General features: G+C 43.7%; 1 protein-coding gene across 1 annotated transcript; it reads left to right on the top strand.

Annotated features, from left to right (window-relative positions):
- Positions 1-2272: 2272 nt before the first annotated feature.
- On the top strand, positions 2273-14677 carry LOC141107798 (mRNA decay activator protein ZFP36L2-A-like). The gene is made up of 2 exons (XM_073598778.1): positions 2273-2433; positions 6459-14677. The coding sequence occupies exons 1-2, from the start codon at positions 2380-2382 to the stop codon at positions 7401-7403; spliced, it is 999 nt and encodes a 332-aa protein (XP_073454879.1). The 5' UTR covers positions 2273-2379; the 3' UTR covers positions 7404-14677.
- The last annotated feature ends 4635 nt before the right edge of the window (positions 14678-19312 follow it).

The following is a 19312-nucleotide window of genomic DNA, read 5'->3' as shown; positions in this document are numbered from 1 at the left end:
TCTTCATCTTTGATATGAGACTAGCATGCCAAAAAAGGATGACCTGCCGTCTGATTATTGGATCGTGTGCAGGCACGCTCCCATGTCCTGCAGCTGTGTCCATTGACAGCAGGACTTGGCCCGCCCCCCAGGTCATTGGATTTGATTTACAGCAGCAGGAGCCAATAGTTGTGCTGCTATCATCTATCCAATCAGGACCCGAGACACCGGCTGACGCTGCTGTGCTCGTCCCCGCTGCTGGAAAGACCCGGTTCAGGTAAGAAAGGGGGGGGGGGGGGGTGCTGCTGCTAGAATGCATTAAGGTGAAAAACCTTGAGGGTTTACAACCCCTTTAATCACTTGCCTACTGGGCACATTCAGCCCCTTCCTGCCCAGGCCAATTTTCAGTTTTCAGTGCTGTCACACTTTTGAATGACAATTGGACATTTGTGTGGTCATGCAGCACTTTACCCATATGACGTTTTCATCATTTTTTTTTTTTTCACACACAAATAGATTTCTTTTGGTGGTATCTAACCGCTTGCCGCCCGCACTATAGCCGAAAGACGGCTACAGCTTGGACTTCCAATGCTGTTATCACGCTGCCTGTGCACCCCCCGCGACGCGCTCTGTGATTGCCGAGTCCTTCAGACTCAGCTGGTCGGAGTAAAGGGCCAAACACGGCATCCCTTTACCACGTGATCAGCTGTCAGCCAATGACAGCTGATCACAGGATGTAAACACAAGCCGGTTATCAACTTTTCATGCAGAAGAGAGCTGGGGTTGGGCTTGTGTTAGGGACATGTGCACTGATCATCGGGGCTCTGATCAGTGCCCACTATTGCCACCCATTGGTGCCAATCGGTGAAAGAGAAAAGTGACCGGTTTGCAAAATTTTATGTTCAGCATTTTTTTTTTTTTTTGTGAAGCAAAAAAATAAACCCGGTGGTGATTAACACCAAAATAAAATCTCTATTTGTGTGAAAAAAATGTTAATGTCACATGGGTACCAGTGTTGCATGACCCGCGCGATTGTCATTCAAAGTGTGACAGCGCTGAAAATTGGCCTGAGCAGGAAGGGGGTGAAGGTGCCCAGTAGGCAAGTGGTTAATCGCCACTGGGTTTTATTTTTTGCTAAACAAACATTTTGAAGAAAGGGAAAAATATGTTTTTCTTGGCTTCTGTTATAAAATTTTGCAAACGGTACTTTTTTTTTGGCGGCACTGATCAGTGTAGATGTCCCTTTCACACTTACTGGTTACCCGCTCTCCTCCCCTCGTGCTGTGACAGTGTGAAAAAAGGAATTCCCGATTAATTAGCAAGTGTGTTTACATTGTGATTTGACACAGCTGATCACGTGGCACAGCGATCAGAGCACACTGCATTGGGCACGGTTCTCGGAGGACATCAATAGACTCCCTCCCAGACCTGGACAACCATGCTGTAGCTGTCATTTAGCTATTGCATGGTCGGCAAGTGCTTATATAGCATGTCACTTTCAGCTGGTGGTGCCTAATGCAGTTCTGAGGGGCTGCCCTCCAAGTGCCCCACAACTATGTGCAATGCATGTGATTGCAGTTCTGTAGTATGGCCATTCATCAGGGTAACTCTGGCTGTAAGGGGACGACTCAACTCCCGTCAAACACCTCTTAAAGGCAGTTTGAGCGTAGATGGCGCCGGCTGGTCACTTGGGTCTTCTGGTGGGCTGAGAGCGCAGGGAGATGGGGGAGGACATGTCTGCTCAAGCTTGTAACAGCACTTGATTGGCTAGTCAGCTGGCGAGAAGTCCCTGGTAAAGTGAACGGCTTATATGAACCCCCATGTGTGCGCTCACCAGCACGCCTGTCAGTTTGGGAGAAGGCGCTGTGCAGCCACTGCATCCTCATACACTTTTCTCAGCTGCCTGCACTAACATGCGGCCCACTCATAGACTACAGGCCTGCACACTCCTGCCAATGAGGCCCAGCAATGTAATATAAAAGCTTCCTGTATTTATCACATGTATGTGTAATAACAATGAAAGTGTTTCAGTTTTATTCAGTTGGTAGAAGGCTTCTGACTAGACACACTGCTAGTTTATTACACGGCCCCCATTGACTGTGCGTACTGTCCTCCGAGCACAACTAACACAGCCTCCCCATTCCCCTCATGAGGCCTGTGCTGGAATGGGACACAGCTCCCAGCATCCTCCGCGCTCACTGGACGGTGAGGAGGGAAAGCTTTGGATAGGCTGAAACTTTTGCAGGGACCAGTGTTCGGGGGGTGTGGCTCGGGGGAGGGGCGGGGTCTACGGGGGGGTTCACCATCTGCCCTGCTTACAAACATCGGAGTTGTGCGGAGCACGAGGTGGGCGCGGGATCATTAGAGCACCTAAGTGCTGGCAGAGGAGGAGAGCCCACCATGCCGTCCAATCTGCTCAGCCCCTTCCCCGAGCTGGACACCGACCTGGCCATGGTGAGGATATGGGACGGAGTATGGAGGGAAGTTTGTGTGCAGAACTGAGCGGGGTGTGTCAGTGCATGGCTGTGTGCGGGGACGGCTCCTATCTGTGTATGTCTGTATGTCTCCTGTACCTGGGAGTGCGCGACACTACTGAGGGCTCTCTACACTTGTCTCATTAGGACTGTGCATGGTTCTGGGGGGGGGGGGGGTTCATTAGGACTGTGCATGGTTCTGGGGGGGGGTTCATTAGGACTGTGCATGGTTCTGGGGGGGGGGGGGTTCATTAGGACTGTGCATGGTTCTGGGGGGGGGGGGTTCATTAGGACTGTGCATGGTTCTGGGGGGGGGGGGGTTCATTAGGACTGTGCATGGTTCTGGGGGGGGGGGTTCATTAGGACTGTGCATGGTTCTGGGGGGGGGGGGTTCATTAGGACTGTGCATGGTTCTGGGGGGGGGGGTTCATTAGGACTGTGCATGGTTCTGGGGGGGGTTCATTAGGACTGTGCATGGTTCTGGGGGGGGGGGGGGTTCATTAGGACTGTGCATGGTTCTGGGGGGGGGGGTTCATTAGGACTGTGCATGGTTCTGGGGGGGGGGTTCATTAGGACTGTGCATGGTTCTGGGGGGGGGGGGGTTCATTAGGACTGTGCATGGTTCTGGGGGGGGGTTCATTAGGACTGTGCATGGTTCTGGGATGGGGTTCATTAGGACTGTGCATGGTTCTGGGGGGGGGTTCATTAGGACTGTGCATGGTTCTGGGGGGGGGGGGGGGGTCATTAGGAATGTGCATAGTTCTCAAGGGGGGGTCATTAGGACTGTGCACGGTTCTGGGGGGGAGTCTCATTAGGACACCACATGGTTCTAAGGGTGTTGTCATTAGAACTGTGCATGCATGGGTTTTCTAAGGGGGGGGGGGGGGTGTCTCAGGACTGTGCATAGTTCTGGGGGGGGGGGGGGTGTCGTCTCATTAGGATTGTATGCATGGCTTTCTTATAGAGGGGCCTCATTAGATCGTGCATGCATGGTTTCCTTAAGGGAGGGGGGGGTCTTGCTAGCACTGTGCATGCATGACTTTCTTTTAAGGGGGTGGCTCATTAGCATGTGTCTTTTTAGAGCTGTGTATGAATGGCTTTCAAAGGGACAGTCATATAAAAGTCTACCTGCATAGCTCCCTGCCAGCTCCACTTTCAATCCTGGGAGTCTCTGCAGGGTTCTCTCATTAGCACTGGGCATGCATAGCTCCGCATGTATCTGTCTTCTAATCCTGGAGTTGTGAATCTCTGTGGGGCTGTCTGGGATTTTTGGCTGCATGGTTTTCAAAACCTTTCTATGACTATAGATGCATAGCTCTTATAAACTTGTAGGCACAGCCCCTCTCTGGGACAATGGGTGGATGTAGATGATTGGCTGGCTGTATAAATCGGAAAGGCTGGTATGAGATGTGCTGCTTCAGAAAGTTCCTTCTAGATTTTCTTGAGGCTCTGCAGTCTGTATAGTCATGAGAATTTGCATGAGTGTGTCCATCGTAATGGACAGTTCTGTATAGTAAGATGTTCTATATTCTATAGTAATCATTGTAGTGAGGAGTGTACTTCAGAGGAACATTACTCAGGAGTGCTGCAGTGTATCCTGATGGTTTGTGGCCCCCTGTGTATTTATGCCTTGTAGAGATGACCCCTTATTGTGGAGGTATGTAGCCCCATAGAGTGGACTCCATATCATTGTGGAAGCATGCGGTTCTGTACAGCTGGCTTTAGATCACAAGTGATTGTTGTATTGCATTTTGTAGCAAGTCTGAAAAGCCCCTTGGGATAGGGAAGAGTCGATCTGGCTTTAAGTCCTATTTATATTAATCTGCTTAGTTAAAAAAAAAAAAAAATAAAGGCAGCAATGCAACTTCACTTTGAGTTGATATGTCCCATTTATTGCCTTTGATTTCCGTGCAGATCCTGTCTGGACAACTCCAGCATGCATTTTAAATCCTCAACTTGTGCCACATCTGGCACAATATCTGCCCAGAGCAATGTCTCCATTTTTTGCATTTGGTAAGTTAAACCTGCCAATTTAGGCCGGCCTTACAGGGAGTGAACTTTGGTTGCTGGAAAGAAATTCACTCGCTTTCCCCATAAACGCACAGTATTTATGTGGGAATACCTCCCACGGGAGAAGACTGATTATTGCTAGCAGCTATAGCAGGCGCTAGCGATGATCTCATGTAAAATCTGGCATGCTGGTTGTACCCAAGTCATCAATTTTTGATCAACTTAGGAAACATTCAGCCAGCCCATACACTGTAAAATCTTGACTGGTTCCTGCTAAACTGGCCAAGATTCAAACCACGTATGGCCTGCCCTTTATGAGGGGTTACAAATTGGGAGTAGAATGACTTGATTTGTAGGTATAATAGAACTGCTAGTTTGGTTTGAGGAAATCGCTTCTGTTAACCGTATAGCCTTGGGTCAGTTTATAAGAGATTCAATTATAAACTAAGGTGCCCCCAAGAACTTGTTGGGATTTTTATTCTTTGGAGTAATCCTATATTCTGGATATGGGTGATGGCTCATTCTCATTGAGGCCCGGTTCACACTTATGCGACAATCGCTCTGACTTTGGAGCACTTGTCGCATCAGAAGTCAGACCCCGTTCTGTGCAATGGAATCGTTCTAATCGCGACTTGAGTTGCTCCGAATAATAGTAAAAGTTCCTGCACTACTTTTGGTAGGACTTGGATTTATCTCTGTTAAAGAAGTCGCATTCAAGTCGTGCCGAAGTCACGTTGGGGTCTGACTTCAAAGATGCGAGCAGTGTGAACCTGGGCTGAAGCAGAGATGAGCAGTGTGTCCAATGAAGGACACATCCTATTGACTGCAACTAGAGCAAATCGGGCATCAGCTGCAATTTGTCTACCCTGGCTTTAAAGTTTTTAAGGTTGGGCTCACAGCAGGGGTCTGGTGCGTCCTGGTTCCTGGTTCACCGTTTAAGGTCTGTTCTCAGCCCAGGTTTTGGTCTGAAATGGACCAAAAGACTCACAAATCCCTGCCTTTTACAATCTTCAATTTTTTTTTTTTTTTTTTTTTTTTTTTTTTTTTTTTTTTTTTTAACGTTAGTGTTACTTAACCCAGGACCCTGCGTTCCCTATATCTGGTCGCACACAGAACATGCAAATGCAATTATTTTAGTAAATATAAACTGCTAAATACTTTTTCTCATCAGCAGTTTATAGCAGTCTTATGACTTCTTTTAGTGTGCAGCTGGGCACTGGTTAAAGCGTGTAGGAGGAGTTTTCATTCTCCACTGATTGTCCTAATAGGCTGCAGGACCCCTGACCCTCTGTATGGACAGTGCTGATTACATGCATTCTCCCTTGAAAGAAACTAGCAATACACACAAAACTGAGCATGTGCAGCTTGCCCCCTAGCCTCTGTACTATGACAAGATCTATTGGACTGTGGAAGAAGGGGAGGAGACAGGATCAAACAGCCTTTTTACACAATGCATTTTATTAACCCCTTAGATTCCACAGTGAGTATACCAAGCATGCTAGACTGATTTTACTGTTGTGGGTTCAGTAACACTTTAATGGCAAGTGTCTTGCATTGTCTACTCCAAGGGTCAAATGGCTGATGTGTTCACTTTAAAGCAGAACTTCTCTTTCTCAAGCAACATTGACTATTTTTAATCCTTTTGCTGCTAGGGAGGAGCAGAGAATGGGAAGCTCAGAAGTGTGATGCTCTTTTGTATTTCAGCAGACAAGTAGGTAACACAGCTGCAAAACCACAGCAATGAATAATGGTGTAAACATTCCGGAAAGGTGTGTGAATCGCATAAGTGAAATAACAGCAAGAATTGACATGTAAAATGGTACATATGTAGCAATTTGGAGTTTGACTTCAGGTATCGACAGATCGTAGTTGATAAATTTAAAAGCCATAATAAGAATTGGCTTCACATAAAAACATTATGAAGATAACCCTGATTTTTGCTTAGTGGCCCCTAACATGTTTGTATTTATTTATTCTTTTTTCTACTCCCCACAGGATTTTGTGTCCCTGTTTTCTGGGGTCAATCTGAAATGTGGTGGGGAGGAACAGCCCACCACATACTCCTCCTGTCCAATCAACCTCAATGACAACACAAAAATTAAAGAACTTTCAATTGACTCTGCTTGGCCACTGCAAACTCCATGGAGTCGGGAGACCGAGCTGCCTTCATCAAACCCTCTGCGTCATATCCCTTTCCAAGCTGACCGCTCTGTGAGCATGATCGAGGAGAGCAAGAAGTCACCCTTGGCAGGAGCTAAAACCGCTGCTTCCACGCGCTACAAGACTGAGCTCTGTCGCACTTTCCACGAGATCGGCTCCTGCAAGTATGGTGCAAAGTGTCAGTTTGCACATGGAACAGCAGAGCTCAGAGGGCTGAACCGTCATCCCAAGTACAAGACAGAGCTGTGCAGGACTTATCACACAATTGGCTTCTGTCCATACGGTTCCCGGTGTCACTTTATCCATAATGCTGAGGAGCAAAGGTTCAACAGTGCCGGCAAAGGACAAAGACCACCTCTTTTGAGACACAGCGTTAGTTGCTCAGGCATCCCTTCTTCATCTTCCTCTTCATCTTCCTCTTCCTCACTCTCCTTATTCTCCTCTTCCATAGCCTCTTCCCTTACCTCCCTGTCTCCCTTTTCTCCATCCAGCCCAGTGACGCCAATATCCAATCCCTTTGCCAGTGTTGGTCCTTCATCCCCAACATCTCCTATTACACTGAACCTGCCGTTATTTGCACCAGTGTCCCCTCCACGACCAAACAACCCTGTGGCTGATGGACTGCAGCTACAGCTCTCTCCCTGGAGGAAAGGTGACCCTAATGGAGAGGATGGATGGGAATCCTTGTCTCACCTAGAGAATGAAGAAGAAACTGCAGTAGCTGCGGGAAACTCGCAGGAAGCCAAGCGCCTCCCCATCTTCAGCTTTCTTTCAGACTAATGCCTTTTCAACCACTCAGGCTGACCCAAAAGACGTGTGCTCAGTTGCTGGAAACTGGCTGCACATAGGCGTTGAGTATTAAAATCGGGAGCAGACTTTTTTTTGTTTTTCTAAACTGATTTGGTGTATTGAAAATTATAATGTGTAGCTGTGATTTAACTAAGACCAGGGTCCTTTTATAACTTTAAAAGCTGAGTCTTCAGTCTGATTCCAGCTTTTGATAATAGGGGGGGTTCTATACATTGACTGTAGTAAAATGAGGAAGTGATGCTGCCTCTTTGTAGTCGAAGGGTTCATACTTAGGGTTTTAGCAGCGTGCACTCGTGCCATAAATTTTATAGCAGAACCCTGCAGGATTGTGTGTACCCAGATTGTATACTCCGTTGGAGATGTTGGCATCTTTTGTAGGTATTTGCCCTATCAGTGCCTGTAAGATTTACTTTTAATCTGCTGCTTAATATATTTTTTTTTTTTTTTTTTTTTTTTTTTTTTTTTTTTTTTTTTTTTTTTTTTATATTGACTTGGTTCTGTGCAGTAGGACCTGTTCTTATGTTAACTTTAGGCCTTAACTGCTGCCCAGCAGTACATTTCATTCTGACTTTTATAAACCGGAGCTTTGAGATTTCAAGTGGCTTTTCTAATGTAGGTGATTGCTACTGGACGATTCCTAGGCAGGAAGTCTGCAGATCCTGCTGGGTTGAGTATTTGCCTGGGAATTCCAATGTACTCCAACTTGCCTAAATCATTGACTTTTTCGACCCAGTGCATATACTGTAAGATAAAACCAATTCAGAAAGACCTCACCAGTGCACAGGGGAAAATGGAACTCCGGTAACTTTAATCATGAGATTGCTACTAAAATCAGAGCCCACAAGCGTTCCCATATAACAAATATCTCTCCTAAGGCAAGTAGTTCCTGCTCCTTTTTCTGACTCCTTCTGTAGAACAGTCACATTGCATATACCGGTCTAAAATTGCCTGATGACTCCTGCATTCTGTATCTACTGCCCTGGGAGAGAAGGCAATTTAGCCAAAAAAGGGTTGTTGCATACAAACACAATTCTCTTGGCTCCAGTTTATAAATTGGCCCTTCTTACTATAGTTATGATAGTTGCCTTAACCTGTGACCTCCCCTGTGCGTGACCAGCAAGGTTTTTTTTCTTTTGTACACAGGACCCCTGAGGGTTATCCTTGTCCCAGTTGTATTTTTAAAACTGAAATCCCAGAGACCGTAAAAACCCTCTTGCAGTAGCACTGTCCCCATGCTACAAGGGTTAAACCCTGGCTTGGATCAAGGATCAGAAAAGGCAAATTCACTTACCTGATTCTCTTCTCCCACAGGCTCCTCTGTGGTGCAAGACCAGTTTTTGCTACCCTATGTCCTCTTGACGTTGACTCTAATGCAGAGCCCATAGCTATGCTATGGACAGAGTGTAGGGGAGTAGAGAATGGAGGATCAGGTAAGTTAAAGTACTTTGTTGCCTCTTGGCCCTAAATGGACATTTGACCCTTGCAGTAAGGGCAGTCCCACTGCAAAGAAGGGTTTTTTCCCTCTAGGGGATGGCCTTTAAATTCTTGGCAATGCCAAGTGCAGTAACCACTTATTTTTTTTTATCAATTGGCCGCTTTGGGTTACTGTATGTAACACTTCCCATCTTGTTGATCAAGTCCTGCTTCTCTAGAAGGGTTTGTAACAGGCAGATTGTTGTGCTCTCTATGAGAGCACATAGTATTGCTGTATGCTGGGAAGCTATAAAACTATTCTTAGTAAGCATGTGTCCTCTGGTGCTGTATCCCCCTTTTTTTTTTTTTTTTTTTTTATCAGTCCAGAGAGGTCTTTTCTCTTTTTAGTGTTTTAAAAGCTGAATTTAAGTAGTTCTGCAGTTAACCAAAATTTTTAAATCTGTTTTATTATTGCATTGTGTTCATGTGGGGTGTGGGTTTTCTCTTCTCTATCCTTCTCTTTTGCTGTGTTAATGGGTCATAATTGTTAGTAAAGTGTCCCGAAGAATGAACAGGTTTGGTTGCCCAAACCAGCCAGAATAAGGGTTTGTGGCAGGATGAAAGCTTAAATGGGGAGCAGACCCAGAAATCTTGGGTATTTGTTGTACCCTTTGCTGTTCCCTAAGATAATACCATTGCAAAGAGGCAGCCAGTTGGTGGCTTTACTTCCATGCAGATCTGCCCCTGTCTTGGTTCTCTCCCAGAAACTCCTATTCTGAAGAAAGATTAAGGCTGCATTCACACCTGAGCGTTTCAGTCGTGTTTTTGCTGCGATTTTGTTCAGATCACCAATGTAAAAGGCAGAAAAAAAGACCGTAATCTGAAGCTCATGTTCTTTTTTTGAGCTTAGGGTGTTTTTCAGGCATTTTTGCTTCAGGTGACAAAACGCTCAGATGTGAACAGGCGCCATTAAAATGAATGGGATTTTGCTTGTTGGATGTTTTTTGGGGCGTTTTATGAGCTGAAAACGCTCAGGTATAAATGCAGCCTCAAGTTATTGTACTGTCCTGTTTAGCACTATGGGGGGGGGGGGGGGGGTGCAACAATGTGTAAAATAGCTAAAGGTATTTCTGGGTTTGGTGCACCCAAAATCTTTGTTTCTTGAAATTCAAACCCACCCAAATTTCTGGTTTTAAATAAATAATAAAGGGTTTTATTAAAACAATAACTTATGTCTAATAGCTAAAAAACACTAATGTTATGGCGACTGGAACAGTGTTTCCCTCAGACATTTTAATGCCTATAAGATCTCTAGTGTCATTGCTAGGTTGTGTCCAAATCGGCTGCCTTCATCTGTGACTGAATCTGTCACGGAGAACGCGAGAAGCATCTAGTAAAGGGTTGCAAACAAAGCCAGTAATGCCACCTCTGGTGGCCACAGCATCTTCACCCCTCTTCCTTCTGGGGCTGTGGACTCTGGCTCTGTGACTGGCTGGAGTCACGTGACATCATGGCACAGGCCCTATAGAAGTGGCATGATTGTGCCCTTTCTTCAGTGCACATGTGCCGATGACGTCGTATATACCGTGCAAGTTTAGGAGACCTTTCCAGTACCTACAGATAAGCTTTATTATAGGCTTACCTGTAGGTAAAAGTGGTGTGTACACACGAGCGGACTTTTCGTCGGACTGAACTCCGAAGGACTTTTCAACGGAGTTCTGACGAAACGGACTTGCCTACACACGATCCCACCAAAGTCTGATCATTTCGAACGTGATGACGTAGGACCGGACTAGAAAAGGAAGTTCAATAGCTAGTAGCCAATAGCGGCCCTTGCGTCGTTTTCGTTCCGTTGGACTAGCATACAGACTAATGTTTTTTTCGATGGGGATCGAGTCCGTCGGAAAGATTTGAAACATGTTCTATTTCTAAGGTTCGTCAGCTTTTCTGACAAAGGTCTGAAGCCCACACACGTTCGGAATGTCCAACTGATTCGTTCCGTCGGGCCTTTTCTGCCGGAAAGTCTGCTTGTGTGTGTATGCAGCATAAGGGTTTGCAACCACTTTAACTTGTGATCTGCCCAACTTTTTCTGCTCGTCAGCTATCTTGTTGGTGTATTTTATGTGTCCCAAGATATTCCTCTTCTTCCAGTGTGCCCCAGGAAGGTCGACAGGTTGGACACACCTGGTCTGAAGGAAATCTAAAGCAGCCACCACATCCAAAGGCCGGCATGCTTCAATATATTTTTTGCTTTTGAGTGTAGATACAGTCATTATAGTTGGCACACACTGAAGGGGAATCGGTTGCTTAGCAGAACACTTGTCTAATGAAAGCTGCAGTTGTCTAGTTTGCTGAGCTTGTTCAGTTTATAGTTCTTTTCAATAGGTGTCACTCCATCAAAACTGATGTAAGCCCAGGTATGGTTGTTTCCTTCCAAATTTAAGACCAGTTTGTAATGCACAGGTAAAAAAAAAGTAAGTATTTGTTAATTTTTTTTTGTTAGGGCCTATAAAGCATTGCGCCCATGATCAGCAGATTGTGGGTGTAATGCCAAGGTCCTGCAGACGGTCTGTTTGCCTGTACCTCCTATACACGCAAGCAGTTACACTTGAAACAGGAAGCTCAATGAACTATAAGCGGTTGTCGGACCTTGTTGTTTTTCCCATACACAGAACACTGAATGGATGTCCTGGGTGGGTGTTATTGTGACAGCTAGCTTGGAGAAAAGATCCCCCTGTTAGCTGTCAGATTGGGGGAGAGCAGGGGCCGGCGCATATGTTACACCCTGAATATGGGTGTAACATGTTACAAAAGGTGAACTTCCTTTTTAGGGCACGTTGACACATTCAGTGGGCCTGTGAGTAGACATGTCTGAAGGATGCATGAAAGAGGACATTGGTTGATATGGGCTATCTGTTCAATCATTTAGAGCCAGTATTCACTTCAGTGATCGTGACTGTCCTAGAGAAGTGACTGTTTTAGGCTATAGTTGCAGACCTTGGCATGACTCTAGCCATGTTTATTGGCCTTCATTCCTTGTACAGTTTGAAATAGAGAATCAAATGCTGTTTTTCTGTGGCCCTTTAGGTCCAGAGTTGCTGACCAAAAAAAGTACAAGTATTAAAAGGGTTCTGTGTTGTTTTTTTTTTTTTGTTTGTTTTTTCCCTCAAGAGTTAGTAAATTATAATTAAGCTTTAACATTTATTTTTTTTTTTTTTTAATTTATATTTCTAGTGGTGGTAAAGGGTGTTTGTAGTAGTGTGTCATTTTTAATTTATTTTTATCTTCAGTTTGTAGGCATCAGTCTGTCAGCTTGTATGTAAGCTTAATGTGGATATCGACTATACTCAGTAGTTCATAGAAGAAAATAAAATTTGGCAGAAAGTGGTTGGTTGTGATTTAAAGCTAACCTGTGAGGGCAATGCTTTACCAAATGTCTTTAGGAGGTAGTAGACCACAGAAGCTGTACAAAGGTCTCCACATTTGTCCAACTTGAACCCTCTGAGATGCCTCCACTTCCTCATAGTGGAGATTAGTCAGACCCCAATCCCTCCCACAGTGCTGTGCTCCTTGCCTGTCATATGGGGAGTCTGCCTAGGCAAACCCCAACTTATTTGATTAGCTTCTTTGGGAGCTAGAACAAACAAAACTGTAAGCAGTAGGTTTGCGCTTAAGATAATGGTATTGGTTATCTCCCACAGCTTTAGTAAGTAAATTGATCCCTCAGATTTATTTTTATCCTGGCCATACACAAGACAATTCAGCAACTTCTACTTTTTAATTGCAAAACTATTAAATAGATCTTCTACCATAGAGAACACATACATTTAATTATTTAAACTAGCGGTGGTAGGTTGCCATGATCTGTTCAGTGGTTCTTGTGATCAAAAGCTGGCTGGAAGGGCTAGAAAAATTCCATGTATATGGCCGAGATATAGGTTTGTCAGTACGATGGCTCATGGAGAAGCATGTTCCCTGGCTTTTTTTTTTTTTTTTTTTTTTTTTTTTTTAATTGTCCACTAAAAGAAATGAGGAGGCAGACACTGACTTGTTCTGGTAAAAAACTAGTTGTTGGCTGTCATAGTAATCAAGTAATTTTCAACACTTTGGCATTGATTTACTAAGACCTGGCGAGAATAAAAACTGGTGCAGCTGTGCATGGTAGCCAATCTGCTTCTAACTTCAGCTTGTTAAGCTTTGTAAAAAAAAAAACTGGAAATTTGGATTATATGCAGAGCTGCACCAGATGTTGCACTTTCCAGTTTTAGTAAATCAACCCATTTATAACAAAAATGGGATAATCATGCCGCAAGCAGAGAAAGGCAGAAATCGCTCTACATACCTGTTCAGGACAGTGGCTCGAATGTACTAAAGCCTTAAGACCGGAAGGGCAGCTAGGCACCTACAGTTAAGTGATGTGGCAACCTTCATATTGGCACAAAACTGACCAGCTTTCACCCATGATAGAAATTTGTTTTATTTGGATGGTCATTTAAAATTGCCTGTGACTCCTGTATATTATGTCCGCAGGAACACTTGAGTCTGGGGTGTGCATGCAGCACACCAGGCTGAATCCTCAATACTTGTCTTTAATTTATTCTGTCTGTTTTTATTGGCTATTAGTATTATTTAAGGCACCTAAATGCTACTAATTTATAAAGGCTCCCAAGGCAGTATTTATCTGCCCTCCAGCTACCCTGACATGTAATATTTTTGAATAAATTTGGCAGTGGAACTCATCCCATTGCTTTTTCGATTTCCTGATTACATTCATATACAAGGCATGCTGTAAATAATGGTCATAGTTGCTTGTGTTCTCAAAAGAACTGTCAAGCCTTTTAAATGGCTGTTATCGTAACTAAACACATGTGCATCACCATGGGAACTGCAGATCAAACTGAGGCTAAAATGGCAGCTTCCTTGGGTGTAAAGATAAAAGGGTTTAGTTCCACTTTTAAGATTTAAACCTGGGCAATTTAAATGTATTTACATTGAAAACTGGGGGAGATTTATTAAAGCTGGTTCAGTTCAGAATCTGGTGCAGCTGTGCACGGTAGCCAATTGGCTTTTAATTACAGCTTGTTCTATTAAGCGTTGACAATAAAACCTGGAAGCTGATTGGTTTCTATGCAGAGCTGCACCAGATTTTGCACTTTTCAGGTTTAGTAAATAACCTCTCAGTGTCAGAATGATTTAGTATAGCTATTCTGTTGGATGCTGCTTATCACAGTTTGACAGTTAATATCGGTCACTTGGTTACAAGCTGCCTTGTTATATTGGCCCAAAAGGGTGTAGTAACACAAATCGGCTAGTTAGAATTTAGTTGATTGACTGTGGTTGGACTAGTAAAGAAGTGTGTGTGTTTGTGGTGGGTTTTTTTTTTTTTTTTTGTGATGTGCTTTACCGCAAGTAACACATTGCAGTGATGCCTGTTGGCCTTCATAGGTAGCTGGACAGTGGTAGATGTCTGAAGGGCTGTTTACTGTTAACAGATATATAGGGCTTCTGGTAAGCTTTTCATTTTCTCAATTACACCATAACTGAGAGTGAGACCAAATATTTTAATTTATTTGTAAAGTTGTCCTTGTGGTTTTTTTTTGTTGTTGTTTTTTTCCTTTTTTGCCCATGACTACAGACAAGAAAAAAAAGTAAATGAAATACGATAATATAATTCTACAATGTTGTTCCATGTTGGCAGCGATGCATTTTTAAGCCTTTAATTTATTTTGAGTTTTTTTTTGTTTGTAACTTGTTAATACCAAATTATAATTTATTTGCTCCATGTTTTTGTTACTAATTTTATAAACCAAATAAAACTTGGTTTTATTAAACTGTTTGGCTTGTTTGTTTTGTTTTTTTTTGTTTACACTGATAACTGCTATATTAAGTAACCTAGAGTTATACTATCTATTCTAAGAACATTAGGCACATATAATCTCTAGGGGCTGGCCTTCAGTTTTCTAATGCTACCCATAGACACCCCCCTCCCCCTATTAATCCTTTTCAGTTTTGCTTAGTGTCCCTAGGAGTATAGATGTTTCCTTCTCCCCCCCCCCCCCCCCCCCTCTAGTGTCTTTGGGTGATTTAAAAAAAAAAAAAATAATTATGATGTAATAAGAGGCAGAGGTAAAGCAATCATGAAACCACTTGTACAACTATGGGAAGCGATTACCGGTCCTTTATAGTCCATTAAAGGTTAATTCCAGCATACATTGGGGTTGTGTGGTGTGTTTTTTTTTTTTTTAATATCTATATCTGGGAGCCCACGATGTCAGCACCCCAGCCAATTTTCGGATCAGCTGTTGGGTGATGCCTCTGCCATTCAAGGTAAGGGAAACTGACTGAAGCCTTTCGGCTTCACAGCCTGTTCCCTGCTGCGCTCTCTAACTGGCCCAATTCGGAGGGTCGAACTTCCGAGGGATGGCGCAGTCTCCCGGAAATGGGGAAGGGTACCTGTCAAACAGGAAACCACACACGGGTGCCAAATGTGACACTGGGGGGTGGGGCGGAAGTTTCACTGTTGGGTGGAACTCCACTTTAAGTTTTAGTAAACCTCATTAGCTGCAGCACCTGAGACTGAAGAGTATAAGGACAAAGGAAACACAAGAGGGTGCTAAACTCAGGCCTTTTGTACATGATACTCCTGTTTGAGAATCTACTTTTTCTGACTTTTTTTTTTTTTTTTTCTTAATATGCATTTGTGCACATTTACGTGTATCTGCATTTGCGCAAATGCTTAACTTATTCTCACGTTCTGCACAATATGTAAAAAGGAATTTGCACACATGAGGTGTAAATTGCTGACCAAAAAAGCATTTTTTATTTATTTTTTTTTTCTGAAGAATGCACAGCGCTTGTTTACAAACCCGTGTGCATAGGCACATTACAATTAATGGGCTATATTTTAGTTTGGTAAAGAAAGCTGTACTGAGCTTTTTCAAGCTGCAGTGTGCAGGAGGCTTAAGTGTAGCAATAGGAAACCTTCATTGGATTAAAAAATAAAATTGGCAACTAACTAGGATGACAGTCGCTGCTTATATGTATCATCAAGCTGCCAGCTCAGATGTGCTCAAGGGATCTGTTTTACCAGACAAGTGCTCCATCAGCAGGATAATGGAAGGAAACCACCAAGTACAAGGCCAGACCAGAAAAGTCTCACACCTGTTGGCTCTGAAGGGGTGTGGCTACATGTTTTGGAGCTGGAACCAATCGTGCTTGTAATCCAAAGTATTACTGTATAGGGTATGGACCTGTTCAGGATTTTCTTTCCCTCCGATAATGTGCCCAGACTCCTTTTTGTTGCTGTGCCAGCCCTTGATTTATGGCTGATGGTCACCTTCCTCAAGGCAGTAACATACACCCAGTGTTGTTCCCCCACTGGGTTAAAATTGCACTCATCGAGTAGGTAGTCCCCTGATATAGCTTACCGGCTGTCCGAGTGGGGATCAATCCTGCTGCGTGTGAGGCTGGATGAGTCCTGGGTAGTGCTGTGGAGCTTCGGCACTTCCAAGATGACAGCCTGGGAGTCCTTGGCGGGCGGAGATCAGGTCGCCATTCCGGAGTCGCTTGCGGTGAGTGTGGGGCTTTTGGATTTAGTAATTTTTATGCTCCTAAAGGCAAGAAAGGAAACTGCTCACAAATTCTGCCATTGCATCTGGAAGGCCTACTATCTGTGGTGCAAAGCTAGGAATTTCCATCCTAAAAAGTACTCAGTAGGACACCTACTTTTCATGGAAAGGAAGGATAGGATAAGTGATTGGGACAAGAGTAGTCCCAGGATTGCATTCAAGAGGAGAATCAACAACGGGATTCAATCATTTTGTTATAAACTTTATTGATGAATGAAAAAAGGTATAAAATAAAATCCCACTAGTGCAGCACAAAGGCCACCAAAGTGGGACACGTTCCTCCACAATATCAACTAGCAATTCTAAAACGTAGAAAAAAACAATGTTGTATTGTTAAAAATAGATCCTGAATAGAAAAATCCTTTTTCCCCAAATAGGACCAAAAAGTGTTGATGAAAAAATTAATTGATCCCTTTTGTTTGTAGCAAAAAATCTCAAATGTCCCAAATCGCTTGTATAGATTATGCCCTAACTGGGGCTTCATTACCATGATAGTGAAAAGTCAGTGTGAACAAACAAGAAACTGCTTCCCCTTGCTGCTGTTCTTATGCACATAAATGGAATGTATAGACAGCAGAACTTGTCATTCAGAGGTGGATAAAAGTCAGGTGTTTGGTTTGTCTCTACACGCATATAGGTCTCCAATAGTTCAGGAATGGAACGTAGCACACTAGGGCAGAAAATATTCCGTTCAAATAGTGCGACAAACTGCAGGGATCGTTGCTAGTGGTATAGAGCCGGGAACATCTATAGCTCGTATCAATTAGTTCATTGATCGGCAAACAGTCTTGGCGTATAGACATATGAGGAGACACGTAAAGAAAATAGCACAAGTCCGTGAGGAGAGCTTACCCTTCCTATGCTATTGCCGCTTAGCCAATGTATGTACTTCTTCCTCGTGTCAAACGCCGGCGGATTATGAAAACAGAAGCTGAAGTTGTTCGAGCATGGCAGGTTCCATGTATCCGACACAGTGATCACTCGTTGTATGGGAAGTAGCTGGTCTGATTACTTCTGGTTCAGACTCCAAAGATCACCCCTACGATAGCCGGTATGAGATATTCTCTAGCGGGTTTAACAGCAACACTTGTCCTTAGGTATTCTGATGCAAGGAGTCACCTTGCTAACATGGGTACGGAGCTACTCGGGAGCGAGGGGATCAGCCAGTGTCTACAGCATTGCTACATCGACGCGTTTTGTGCTTTTAAACAAGCACGTCATCTGGACGTTGTGCGTATGTAGTCAGTCTTTAAATGGGACATCTTAGCCAATCAGAGTTCAAAACACGCATATATTATATACCGCCGTCTTGTGGTGACAAACTACAGTTAGTTTGAGACAAAAAACAGGTGAGTAGTTTCAAATTGGCCAAGGGAATAGCTTAATCAAAATATTCTTCAAAAAATTGAATCTGACATGTTTATAACAATCACCCCATCATCAAATGATAATAATACATTTAAATATGATGGGAATATTCCTACGTGAAAATCACTAGCTCAGACAGCAGACAAACTGGCTGTTATCAATAATCATGGCCTCCTAGGGGGAACGAGGCATATCGTGGGCAGAAAAGCAGTTGGTTAAAGTGAACAAACTGAATACCAGTAAATAATCAATAGTTACATATGATACATAGTAATACAGGGAATGCACAGACTTTCATGTGCATTCGTTGCACTGTTCCAAATTCCATAAAAAGGGGGTTCCAGTTTAGGGTTCCAAAAAGATTTTCAGGCTTAACTCAGTATTGGAGGCCCTTCGGCTGAAGGGTCTGGAGCCTGAAAATCCATAATTTTTCTTCTTGCATCAGGATACCCAAGGACAAGTGTTGCTGTTAAACCCGCTAGAGAATATCTCATACCGGCTATCGTAGCAGTGATCTTTGGAGTCTGAACCGGCAGTAATCAGACCAGCTACTTCCCATACAACGAGTGATCACTGTGTCGGATACACGGAACCCACCATGCTCGAACAACTTCAACTTCTGTTTTCATGATCCGCCGGCATTTAACACGAGGAAGAAGTACATACATCGGCTAAGCGGCAATAGCATAGGAAGGGTAAGCTCCCCTCATGGACTTGTGCTATTTTCTTTACATGTGTCTCCTCATATGTATATATGCCAAGACTGTTTGCCGCTCAATGAACTAATTGGTATGAGCTATAGAGGTTCCAGGCTCTATACCACTAGCAACGGTCCCTGCAGTTTGTCACACTATTTGAACTTAATATTTTTCGCCCTAGTGTGCTACGTTCCATTACCGAACTATTGGAGACCTACAGTGGGGACGGAAAGTATTCAGACCTCCTTAAATTTTTCACTCTTTGTTATATTGCAGCCATTTTCTAAAATCATTTAGGTTCATTTTTTTTCATTAATGTACACACAGCACCCCATATTGACAGAAAAACACAGAATTGTTGACATTTTTGCAGATTTATTAAAAAAAGAAAAACTGAAATATCACATGGTCCTACGTATTCAGACCCTTTGCTGTGACACTCATATTTAACACAGGTGCTGTCCATTTCTTCTGATCATCCTTGAGATGGTTCTACACCTTCATTTGAGTCCAGCTGTGTTTGATTATACTGATTGGACTTGATTAGGAAGGCCACACAGCTGTCTATATAAGACCTTACAGCTCACAGTGCATGTCAGAGCAAATGAGAATCATGAGGTCAAAGGAACTGCCTGAAGAGCTCAGAGACAGAATTGGGGCAAGGCACAGATCTGGCCAAGGTTACAAAAAATTTCTGCTGCACTTAAGGTTCCTTAGAGCACAGTGGCCTCCATACTCCTTAAATGGAAGACGTTTGGGACGACCAGAACCC

Source organism: Aquarana catesbeiana, linkage group LG09, assembly GCF_042186555.1.
Source record: "Aquarana catesbeiana isolate 2022-GZ linkage group LG09, ASM4218655v1, whole genome shotgun sequence".
Lineage (NCBI taxonomy): Eukaryota > Metazoa > Chordata > Amphibia > Anura > Ranidae > Aquarana > Aquarana catesbeiana.
Note: the sequence above shows the minus strand (reverse complement) of the source record. Positions and strands in the feature narration are given on the sequence as shown.

Coding starts and splice junctions, on each gene's coding strand:
- LOC141107798 (XM_073598778.1), top strand. CDS start 2,380: ATGCCGTCCAATCTGCTCAGCCCCTTCCCCGAGCTGGACACCGACCTG. Junction 2,434..6,458: donor TGGACACCGACCTGGCCATG/GTGAGGATATGG, acceptor TACTCCCCACAG/GATTTTGTGTCCCTGTTTTC.